This window comes from Penaeus chinensis, chromosome 32, assembly GCF_019202785.1.
Source record: "Penaeus chinensis breed Huanghai No. 1 chromosome 32, ASM1920278v2, whole genome shotgun sequence".
Taxonomy (NCBI): Eukaryota; Metazoa; Arthropoda; class Malacostraca; order Decapoda; family Penaeidae; genus Penaeus; species Penaeus chinensis.
The window spans coordinates 6,772,580-6,785,079 of record NC_061850.1 but is presented as its reverse complement, the minus strand read 5'-3'; the positions used below and the strand labels follow the sequence as shown (position 1 = coordinate 6,785,079).

Here is a 12,500-nt window from a genome sequence, read left to right as displayed (position 1 = left end):
GGAATATTACAGATAAAGAAGAATATTTTTCTAGCAGTGATTTTATAAAGATCTTCGTGATATTAATTGATTTGATTTTGTACCGATAATTCAGGAATGAGACGCTGCCGTTCATCATATTGATATAGACGTAATATATAAAAGTTAAAGAAAACATAAAATTGAATACGTTCGGAATACATTACGAAATATTCACAGAAAATAAACTACAAGCCATCCTAAAATTCCAGAATTCCAAAATTCCTCAACACCAGGCAACAAACCCTATCAGAATAAATAAAATTAAAAAAACCTATCCACCCCCTTTACTTCCCAAAACTAAAACACGACCCATACAAGAAAAAACCCAAACACGAAACAACAAACCAGAAATAAACCAAAGAAACCCACCTCCGAGAATTCCTGAAAAACGAGCATGACGTCACGGCCTCGGGAGACGTGTCACTCGGACTTTCACAACAACACGACGACGATGATGCGGAGTCTCGCGGCGTTTTTGGCCTTTTCCTCCGTCCTCTGGGCCACGGAGGCTTATTTCATCACCATAGACGCCCATGCGGAGGAATGCTTCTTCGAGAAAGTCACGACGGGCACGAAATTAGGTGAGGGATTGGAGAAAAGCGGGGTCGAGTGGCGGCTCGTTGCGGGCTCCGTGACAGATGTCGGCATTTTGTTCCTCTCAATTTATTTTAAATGGGGTTTGTGTAGTTTGTGGTAGCGTGGGCGTAGTCTGAAAGGGACGTCAGCGCAGCCGTCGACCCTGTGATCGCTCGGGTTTTAAGTCATGGTTGAAGTAGTTGGTTTCATCGAGTGCTTGTGTAGCGGTGAGGGGGAACTTGGGATTAATTCTTGCTTGGGATTAATTCTAGACGGTGGTGTGGTTGGAACTGCTCGTCCAGGTGTGTAGTTCGTGTGCTGGTTGTGTAATGGTTGAGTGACTCTTTTCGTCTGTTTCCGTTTGATATTGTGGTAATTTTGGGAGGGGGGGGGGGGACTGTTACGTGTATTAAGATCCATCAATTTTGGTATCAGTGAATTCTTCATTGAAATGTCTAGTATGCATTTTTGTTGGAGCTAGTTGTTGCTAGGTAACAGCAGTGACAAAACAAGACCCAGTAAGTAGGAAGGCCATGAAATGTCAGGAAATGGACTGGTAATATTATGGTTGATGTAGTGTTTGGAATGGCTTGTCCACTTCAGATGGAGGACTTGTTAACTCGGACAGATAATTAATTTCTGTTTGATGTCCTCAGCTTCCGCAGTGATCAGCTGGTAAAAAAGTTGACTGAATGCCTCGGTCAATTTTCTTCTTATCATCTGCTGATATGAAATGACTAAACAAAAACAGTTATGTACATTGTCAAGTTAATGTCAGTACAGATCTTTAGCAAATTCTTTGACTGGCCATAACATTGTGATGTCTGGGATCAGTTTTGTTTACAAACGGACTCATCTCGTTAAACTTGGTCTGCTCTCTTGAGGCCTGAGTTGGTGATTTGTTTAGTCAGGTTGAATGGGGTTCCAATTATAATTTTGAGTAGTTTGCTTTTCTGTCAAGTTAGATAAGCAGGTCTGAACACGGCAGAAGTACTACTTACTAGACCACATGTTATTAAAACTTTGGCAGTAGTATGCAAAGTGGGACTTTTATGCATAGTTGTGTTAGGTGTATTCTTATCTTAAAATCCATCCATTTTGGTTTCAGTGGATTCCTCATTATGATGTCTAGTATGCATTTATATTGGAGTTACTTGGTGCTAGGCAGCAATTCAAGACCCAGTAGGTAGGAAGGCCATGAAATATTTAGAAATGGACAGGTAATATGTTGTATTTATGTACTTCTTCATTATTAGAGAACTCTGCTACTTAACTCATTGGATCCGGTTGTGTCATGGCAATCACATGACCAAAAATCTAAGCATTAGGCTTATGTGAGCGGCCGATCTGCTGGGTGTCACCATGTTGGTTGGGCGCTCACTAATACATGCAGTGATAAGACTATGCCTTATGTTTGCAAAGTTATTTCCTCTTTTTATGCATAAGCATTTTTAGGTTTTTAGCCATTTTCCCCACATGATAAAGCCCAGTGGGTTAGCAAGAAGTATGGGTATGGGGTGTGGGTTAGCTATCTGTGATCATGTGTCAAAGAAAATTTTCAAACTGACGCTCATTTCTTGCCATTCAGAAGAGCATCCTGCCAATTTTCTTGAGCTGATGCCCTAATGAGACCATCTTGTAAGCAGTTGCAATATTAAGATATACTTGTATTTAAGGATGCAAGCAATCACTATGGCAGAGGTCAGCAAGCCTCCAACTCTTATATTCTGGCAAGAAAGTACTTGTGAAAGTCCTCTGTAATTTATAGTCAAAGGAAATCCAAGCTCCATCTTACCAGAGTTAATCTTAACCAGGGAAATGAAGTGCAGAGGCCATGTTGATGGCTTGATATGGTCATATTCTGGACAGTTAGCTAGATTTGAGTAGTTTTGGGTTTATTTTTTTTCTTCAAAATTACTATATGTTTTGATATCCCCTCCCCCTGTCAACTAGTAACATATACATTGAGTATATGCATGCATGGTCATTTTCCACTCCTGGAAAGCATTTAGCCAGAACATTACTGGGTGGGTCAATCAATCCACTTCATAGTAATAGTTTATTACAAAGAGAAATATTACATACTATGATTGGGAGTGAGTGATAGGCCTGGTTGAGGATAGTGGAAATTGGACATCTCAGAGTCAAGGGTTGGAAGAAATGTAGAGTGTTGATGTATTGCCCAGGTGGTTACAGACCTGCAATTTGAATGAGGTACTCTTATGGAAGTAGTAGTTTTTCTGTATGGTATAGTAGATGGTGAGTGTTGCATCTGCTATTTGGACTGGTGTCTTATCTCTTTGGGGAGTGATTGTGTGGGTGTGAGTGCCCGCAGGTATGGCTGGGTGTGAGTGCCCGCAGGTATGGCTGGGTGTGAGTGCCCACAGGTATGGCTGGCTGTGAGTGCCCACAGGTATGGCTGGGTGTGAGTGCCCACAGGTATGGCTGGGTGTGAGTGCCCACAGGTATGGCTGGGTGTGAGTGCCCACAGGTATGGCTGGGTGTGAGTGCCCACAGGTATGGCTGGGTGTGAGTGCCCACAGGTATGGCTGGGTGAGAGTGCCCACAGGTATGGCTGGGTGTGAGTGCCCACAGGTATGGCTGGGTGTGAGTGCCCACAGGTATGGCTGGGTGTGAGTGCCCACAGGTATGGCTGGGTGTGAGGGCCCACAGGCATGGCTGGGTGTGAGGGCCCACAGGCATGGCTGGGTGTGAGGGCCCACAGGCATGGCTGGGTGTGAGGGCCCACAGGCATGGCTGGGTGTGAGGGCCCACAGGCATGGCTGGGTGTGAGGGCCCACAGGCATGGCTGGGTGTGAGGGCCCACAGGCATGGCTGGGTGTGAGGGCCCACAGGCATGGCTGGGTGTGAGGGCCCACAGGCATGGCTGGGTGTGAGGGCCCACAGGCATGGCTGGGTGTGAGGGCCCACAGGCATGGCTGGGTGTGAGGGCCCACAGGCATGGCTGGGTGTGAGGGCCCACAGGCATGGCTGGGTGTGAGGGCCCACAGGCATGGCTGGGTGTGAGGGCCCACAGGCATGGCTGGGTGTGAGGGCCCACAGGCATGGCTGGGTGTGAGGGCCCACAGGCATGGCTGGGTGTGAGGGCCCACAGGCATGGCTGGGTGTGAGGGCCCACAGGCATGGCTGGGTGTGAGGGCCCACAGGCATGGCTGGGTGTGAGGGCCCACAGGCATGGCTGGGTGTGAGGGCCCACAGGCATGGCTGGGTGATGGAGGCTGAAGTTGGAGATCTACGGGGGAGCCGGCAAGCTCCCCAGTCGGCTAAGGACTGGGCAGTCCTTGTGTGCTGCTGCATTAATCTTGGTCTGCTGGAGGATTGGGGAATGTTGATCTCGGTCCCGGCTTCTGATGCTTAAGTACACGTGCGCTGTGTAAGCGTGCAGGGAATGAGGGGAGCCCATTGATCTCGGTCCCGGCTTCTGATGCTTAAGTACACGTGCGCTGTGTAAGCGTGCAGGGAATGAGGGGAGCCCACTGTCCAATGAGCACGGACAAGGCTGTGAACCTGGCATGACCCAACTTGGGAGACTACGCTGAACATCAGGTTGCGGGGTCGTGCTGCTACAATGGATAAATTATTGCTTGGGTAGCTACTGACTGTAGCTACCCAAGCATATTGGTTGTCAGGGAGCTTAATCCACTTCATATCCTGCTACAGAACTCAAGATGATTTTAGTGTAAATTTGCTAGTCTTCAAGATCCACAAACTCCAATGAGTGGTTGAAGATTCTGAATATATCCTTCAAGTCTAAGACCCAGGCATATTTCCCGGCCATCAGTGCAACTATGTGAGCCCAGAAGGAGGCTTATTTGATAAGATGCTCAAGGGTGTTTTATTCCTGCTGAGAGTTTGGAGATATAAGGAGAATGAGGAAACTTTATTGATTCCCCCTCAATTCTCTGGAATAGATATGAGAACACTATGAAAACATGGCTGTATTTTTTTTACTCTACACTGATCAACTCTAATGACTGTAGTGATGTTTAGCGATTCAAATAATTACCTTATGCAGGCCTAGCTGCTATGGTAAAGGACAAGCAATCTCCACCATGTATATTATGGTAAGATTGCTTGACCACAGCTTCCTATACTTAATTATTTTATATATATATTTTTTATTTAAAGTTACACGAGTTTTTTGTAGGCAAAGATTCCTTGATCTATTGTTCTATGCACTGTATTTCTTGTCCTTTATAAAGGTCATGTCTGAAACTGAAATTTTGCCCCAGAGTCATTATTATTGTATTTATTAGTTATTACTTTTTCTGTATTCGCAGAAAACATCTGAAGTAAGTTACTTAAATGATTCATAAAGGGACCGTTATTGAGAAAACATTTTTTGTAGAAACAGTTTAAGTAAGGCACTAAGTGTGAAGAAAGTATATTTTGGTTATCTTGGGGGAAAATGTAAGTATTTGGAGGAAGTGGTGTATACTAGTAGATTAAACCATCATTATCAGTCTTATCAGCGTCGGCTTCCTGCCTAAAAACGTACCTAGACCCGACAAATGTATCAGAACATTTTCCATTACTTTTTCACCATACTTGATTACATGTACAGACCTCTCTCTTTTTTTTTTTCACTGTACAGGTATTGTATTGTACATTGTATATTTATACTTTGAATAGAAAAATAGATGTGGAAAGGGAACAGCTCCCACCTTATTGATTGGGAAAAGTTACTCCCAACACTCTAGTAGTTCTCACTCACTCACAGGTAAACAATTTTTGTAAATACGATTCCCATGAGAGAGAATTCAGGAAAGTAAATAATGTTAACCTACGTCTTGTAAATGTTACAGAAAACTAATGTATTGTTTCCCCACAGGGCTGGCCTTTGAGGTGGCAGAGGGCGGCTTCCTGGACATTGACATCAAAATCTACAGCCCCGATGGCAAAATCATTCACGAGGGCGAGCGCGAGTCCAACGGCCGCTACACCTTCCCTGCCAGCATGGACGGCGTTTACACATACTGCTTCTCCAACAAGATGTCCACCATGACTCCCAAGATCGTCATGTTCTCCATGGACGTCGGGGTGACTGAAGAAAAGACCCACGGGGAGACTGCCGAGGGTGCTGCAGAAGGGGGTGAGTGTGGTGGTTGGTTTTTCAGGGATGAGGGGTAGAAGAAAACGTGTTGAGAATTCGTAAACATGGGTAGAAATAAAAGTTAAAAAAGAAAAGAAAAAAGTTTTAAGTCAGTGTGTGTAGTGAGCAAAAGTTGAAAAAAAGTAATGCTTTCTTTTTTTTGCTACTTTTAAAATTTTTCTTAACACTTTTTCCCTTCTAACAGATTGGCCCGTTGATCATATTCAGCAAACAGGTTGATTTACTTGATTGCTCCCTCTTTTTTTTTGCAACTGAAGTAACTGTGTGATGTGATATTACTAATATCTTTCCTTCCAGATAACGTGGCTGAGACTCCCAGTCCTGTTGATTATGTTACCTTGTTTATTTTATTTTAACAAGTTTGTTCCTGTAATGTTTTTTATCTATCTATCTATCCTTTTACTATTTCCTTAGGTACCCAATTGTATTCTCTACACGTTCTCTCCCACTTCTTCATCTTGCTCTCGTTCTGTCTTTTTCCTCAAACAGATATTAGTGAAAGATCAGTTGTACACTTCCTTTGCTTAAGACCTGTGTTTATGTCTTATGAACAACAGTTTTGTAATTGTCGATTTCTTCCAATGTGCTTTATAATTGCATAACATGGCAGGTCATGTTGTCTAGTGTGGTGATAATTCTTTGCTTCGTTATTTTTTTAAGCTTTGTAACCAATGAGGTGTTTAGGAAATTAACATTTTAATTTACTGATTAACTAATGTTGAAATATATAAAATGTGTTTACTTTTTTATGGGGCTTCAATTTTGATTTTGTCTTTAAACTAAAAACACAAAGTAAAATGTTGTAGTTAGCCTGTTAATGCCCCTATATTTGTTTTTATGCTGAAATGCAAGAGTGTCATATTATTTTTCCTTTTTTGAGTAGAGCACAGTAGAATAGTTTCTTTAACAGAGAACCAGCATTTTTTACTTTATATTTTTTCTAGAAATTATTTGAATGAATTGTCCCACAAGTGTGCAGAATAGATATAAGATACTGTCTCACACTGTCTTTTATTGCACAGAGTGGCATGGAGAGGTCCACAACGACACAGGTCTGTCTTTGTTCCAGCAAATGAAAAGAACAAATAATCCTCTTGATAAATGATGCGTTTGTGAATTCCTGTAAACCCTCTAACACCAGCATTGTTTCGCTGTCACTTCTAGTAATGCCAGATTTTTGGGGGGAGGATAGACGTTCTCCCTCACTGTGAATAGAAAACTCAGCCTAGTGCATTTAAGAAGTTATTAAGCAAGAGATTTTCTTGCTTGGGTGAAGAGATTTTGTCGTCCTACTTGATTCGTGGAGTATATCAAAACCAGAGGGTGATTTACACTTGGTAGTTAAAGCATTGAGACTTGGGACATTAGGAAACAGAGGAAAAACAGATTGAAAGAGGAAAGATCTCCCTTTCCTGTTTAGAAAGAATAAAAGATAACTAAAAACCCTAATCGTGAAAGGAAAACCCTAACCTTTTTAGGTAATTGATGAACATTTTGTTTTCCTAATGAAGAAAAGGAGTAATGGTTTTCTCTCTCTTCATCTCTCTCCTTTCCTTTGCTCTCATTTTCTCTCCTCACAAGGTGTTCATTTTTTACTTGAATCTTAATGATCATGGATGTCATAGATTGTCTTTTTTTTAATAACTTGTTGCTAATGTTTTTTTTGGATTGTTATTGCAAAGTTTATATCATACAAATATAAAAAAAAGATAGGTTTTACTTGGTTGAAAAGATATATTGTAAAAAAAGATAGGTTTTACTTGGTTGAAAAGATATATTGTTATTTCCTTGATAGCTTTAAATGATTTGACAGCCTTTAAAACTTGCTGTTTTCTTTTTTACAAAACAGATTGGTATCTGCAGAATGGCAGTGATAAAGGTTTGTCAGTTCACAAGTTGGCAGCACTGTCTGTATCCTTGTTTTATATCCTTCTTGCTTTTCCTTCCTCCCTCTGACTTCCTCTCTACCTTCTTCCTCCTTTGCCCACACCTCCTTCCCCTCACCTTTTCTCATACTCTCCCTCCTTTACCCTCACTGTGTCCCCCCCCATTCCCCACCCTCTCCCTTTCATCCCCCCTCCCTCTCATTCCCCACCCTCTCCCTTTCATCCCCCCTCCCTCTCATTCCCCCGATTCCTCTCTCTCCCCCAACCCCCATCCTTCTCTCACTCCCTCTCCATCTTCCTCCTCCTATCCCTCTCCCTCCCCCTTTCCCTCCCCTTCCCCCCATCCCCCTCTCTCCCCTCTCTCCCTCTCCCTCTCCCCCTCTCCCTCTCCCCCTCCCCCTCTCCCCCTCCCCCTCTCCCCCTCCCCCTCTCCCTCTCCCTCTCCCTCTCCCTCTCCCCCTCCCCCTCTCCCTCTCCCCCACTCCCTCTCCCCCTCTCCCTCTCCCTCCCCTCTCCCTCTCCCTCTCCCTCTCCCTCTCCCTCTCCCTCTCCCTCTCCCTCTCCCTCTCCCTCTCCCTCTCCCTCTCCCCTCTCCCCTCTCCCTCTCCCCTCTCCCTCTCCCTCTCCCTCTCCCTCTCCCTCTCCCTCTCCCTCTCCCTCTCCCTCTCCCTCTCCCTCTCCCTCTCCCTCTCCCCTCTCCCTCTCCCTCTCCCTCTCCCTCCCCTTCCCCTATCCCTCTCCCTTTCTCTGCACTGCAAATTCCATCATATTGTGTTATTTAACGAGAAAGTAAATCCAGCTTGATTATTATCTAGAATGGAAATAGAAACCTTCACTTCATTTCTCTTTTCTTGATATTTTTTTTTAGATTTTCCTTCTTTTTTTTTTCTTTCTCTTTGATCGGCCAGTGTGATAAATATCAAAGAGGCTGTTTTTTTACTTTTATTCCTTCTGTTAATCCTCCTCTCCCCATACAGGTTATCAGGCAGAGGAAATAGCAAACGAAGGTCTGTTGCTGAGATCTGGACAGTTATTTTTTATTCACTGTTCTTCTCACTGTGTTCATGTTTTTTTTTTTTGTTTTATTGGTGTATATATTTTTAAAAAGTTCTTTTGACCTTGTCATTTTGGTGATATTGTGTTTTTAATGAAGAAATGAATGTATGATTTCCACTTTATTTCTCTTGTATTTGTGGTTTTTACTTGAATATAGATACGTAAATATATATATATATATATATATATATATATATAATATATAATATATATATATTATATATATTATCTACTATATTTGTATATAAAATTTCTTGTCAGTTCATTAGATTCCAACATGACTTTGTTTTCTTTTTCTTAGTTAATCTACTTCTTCCCTACACAGGTTATCCACCAGAGGAAATACCACATGAAGGTCTGTCATGGGGTCTGGCCATTGACTCCCTTTGCTAATTTTATGTTTTCTATGTGGTTTTATGTTGCTGTTCTGTTCTTGTATTTTTTTTATTCTAGACCCTTAAAACTTCTGTTGTTCAGTATTATGTATTCTGTTCTTGTTATTTTGGTGGTTATTGATACTGTCATTTTCTCTCTTTATATTTAACTTTCCTTTTATTTGTGATTTGTTTCCACTGAGGTCATAATTATGGGAAAAGGAAATTGTAATTGGTTTCATTTCCTTTTGTTCTTCGCTGTCATCTGAGTGAGAGTGAAGGTGGGAACATTGCATTATGAAAGATCAGCAAAATGTCCTTGTGAACATTGACTGTGTAGGAGATAGGTGATATATTCATCAAAAATACTTTGCATAGTGAAAGTTTATATTCAGTACAGCAGAGGCAGAAGAGCTACTCTTAATTCCACCCGTTGAATTTGGGTGCTTTGCTGCCGCAAGTGGTCCAAAATCTGGGCATAGGGCTTACATAGGGTGTGTGGCTTGTAGGCTGGGCGCACACAAACTCTCGTGTGCAGTGTCATGACTCCATTCCTCTCCTTTGCTATGTTGTTATCCTTTTTTCTGCTTAAGTGTTTTTTGCTTTTTTGCCATTTTTCAATGTCTCATATTTGATATGTTGTATCCAGATGGTAATGGACTGTTTTCCTTGCATAGCTCCACACCGTCTCCATAGGTAGTCCGTAGTAGTAATAATAACAATGAGTAATACTTTTTCATTTGTGTCATTTCTTTATTTTTTCATAACATTTTCTGCAATGCAACCTGCAGTGGTGCAGGTTATAATGAGCATGGAATTGGTGTCTTTCTTGGAGTCGGTGCTCTTCCAGTCATGGCTCATGCATGATACATTCCACCTCATTTACCAGTGGAAATAATGCAAGATCACCTTTCTTATTGCCCACTGAGTCTAATCAGTCATGGCAAGTCATTACTGTCACCCAGGCCATCAGCCAAAATTCTCATGACAGCAGGTTTCCATCACCCTGGCCCTTGGTTGAACTTTTTTTTTCCATGACGGTATGTTCACATCACCCAACCCCTATGCCAAATTTTTCCACGTTGGTCATATCACCTGGATCCTGGGGTTTAATACTTAAAGTGTAAAGATGAATTTCACAAAGGAAACCAGGCAGCTTGAAACGGAATGTCTCAATCTTATCATATACTGACTAGACAATGATAACGATCCCATAGTGTTATTAGTTGTATTTTTCTACTGTTGAAAGCCTAGTGTGTTTATGTTGTGGGTTTTGATTTTGTTTTCTTTGAATGCTTTTTCTTTTTGTTGGCATTTATTTTTACTCTTTTCCTTTGAATTTATTTCTTTTTTCTTTCTTTTGTGTGTTTTGATGATTTGTATAAGGTAGCAGTTTATGTATAAGAACTTTTTTCAGTTGTCCTTTGATTTTTCATTTTGCCTCTGTCTTAATTTTTTAATGCTATATATGGTATTCCTTGATTGTACTTAGTAAGAAATGTAGAAGGTCATTTGTGTTTTATACTCATGAATTTTTCTTATAGTCCCTTCTGCATTAGTCTTTAGTTTTCACTCATGATTTTCTGTCTCTTATAGATTGGCAAGCAGTCAACTATCAACGTTCATTAGGTCTGTAAAAGGACTTTATTGACAACACTGATTCTGATTTTCCTCATTTCTCCTTTGATATTTTGAATGTACTACTTTTCCTGTTTATTCTAACCATATTGTCTTTTTTAATTTGATTTTATCCTCTCTATCCACACAGCCGATCCTGCAGTTTTGGAAAGCATTGTTGTGCTGATGCCATGTGCGGTTGAAATACCCTTTTGATTATAGTGTTAATGTTTGGCTTTTGACCTACCATTTATTGCACTTGTTCTTTCCCCTCTTTCTCCCCCTTTTTCCCGAAGGAAACCTATGACTCATTAACGGATTTTCTGCCCATCACCCAGCCTTAAAAAGGAGGAAAAAATGTAGTCCGCAGCTCTAGAGATTTAAAGTTCACTGCTGCCACCATGACCTTGATTCCACAAGCATTATCCTTGTTTCCTGTGTTTGATGTGTGGAAATCCTGGTGTTCCTGTTACTGGATTATTAGTTTAGATCTGGATCGTGACAATTTTTAAAGAAATTTGTCTTTGTGTTTCTTGGATGTCTGCTACTTTTTATTAGCATTTATTATGTAACGATGCAGTAGTCAAGTTCTTTTACAGTTGTTTAATTCTTTCTCATCCTAATGTCTTCTCCGACCCCACAGGCGAAGGCTCCAACAAGAATATGGAGGACATGATCCGCGAGCTCTCCACAGCCCTTTCTGGTGTCAAGCACGAGCAAGACTACATGGAGGTCCGTGAGCGCATTCACCGCTCCATCAACGACAACACAAACTCCCGCGTCGTGCTGTGGTCTGTTTTCGAGGCCCTGGTGCTGGTGGCCATGACCATTGGCCAGGTGTACTACCTCAAACAGTTCTTTGAGGTCCGAAGGGTGGTGTAGATCTGGATATAATTTCTTATCTTTGTTGCATCAAAGGAAGTGTTCTTTTCTTTCTCTCTCTGTTCTCGCCGGAAGAAATTGAACTGTTTCCAAGTTTTCTTTTCTTCTTGTGGTGTTATTTATGTATGTGTCACTAGAATGGTATGATTACTTTACACTTCCCTTTTTTTCCTTGTTGTAAGTGGGGTTTGCCTACTTGTAAACTCTTTGTTATCTTATTTTTCGTCTTTTCTAAAGTTAAAGTTACAAAATCAAGGACAAACAATTGCGTGTTTTTGTAATTTATCCAAAAAAACTGTAGTGTGGTATTTGGTAATGTTCCATAAAGCAACAAATTACAGTCTAGTAACTTTGAAATAGTTATTATGAAATCATTTATGTTATTGACCTTAAACATGAACTAAAAAGAGTGAGAGAAACAATCTTCATGCAGTGTTTACAAGCTGCATTTGCACAGAATGTTTTTAATATTGACTTAAGTGGCTGTCAACTTGTTTTAGATCAAGTTATTGGACAAATTGATAGTACAGATATGACTTGTGTAGGTGTTTTGCCATAATCTTTTTCATTTTTTTTCACAAATTTAAGGAGTAGATGTTTATTTTTTTTTTTGTGAGGTTATATTCGCTTTGCTTATGTGTTATTCTCATTATGCAGTGGCGTAGATGTAAATTTTTATGTGACTAATTTTTATGGAAAAAAATAAATAAGTATTGTTATGTATGTGTATTCCTTTCCACCATTTTATGGGCTCTACGTATATTTATGTTTAGTTCAGTTCAATGAGATTAGGGAAAACAAGTTTCGTCTGGGCAAATTACTGGAGAGGATGGTTAACATCCGACTAATGTGGTACCTCGAATGCCATAACCTTTTCTCTCGAAATCAGTTTGGATTTCATTGCAGCTGAAGCACAGCTGATCCTCTTGCCTCCTTTGAAACCCAAAACACATC

General features: G+C 41.1%; 1 protein-coding gene across 2 annotated transcripts; it reads left to right on the top strand.

The window, feature by feature from the left end:
* Window positions 1-423: 423 nt before the first annotated feature.
* Window positions 424-12,265, top strand: LOC125042404 (transmembrane emp24 domain-containing protein 2-like). 2 transcript variants are annotated; one of them, XM_047638030.1, is made up of 9 exons: window positions 424-602; window positions 5,450-5,710; window positions 5,916-5,945; window positions 6,754-6,783; window positions 7,581-7,610; window positions 8,595-8,624; window positions 8,999-9,028; window positions 10,644-10,676; window positions 11,308-12,265. In XM_047638030.1, the coding sequence occupies exons 1-9, from the start codon at window positions 473-475 to the stop codon at window positions 11,544-11,546; spliced, it is 813 nt and encodes a 270-aa protein (XP_047493986.1). In that variant the 5' UTR covers window positions 424-472; the 3' UTR covers window positions 11,547-12,265. The 2 variants fall into 2 exon arrangements, with proteins under 2 accessions (XP_047493986.1, XP_047493987.1); XM_047638031.1 differs by lacking the exon at window positions 6,754-6,783.
* The last annotated feature ends 235 nt before the right edge of the window (window positions 12,266-12,500 follow it).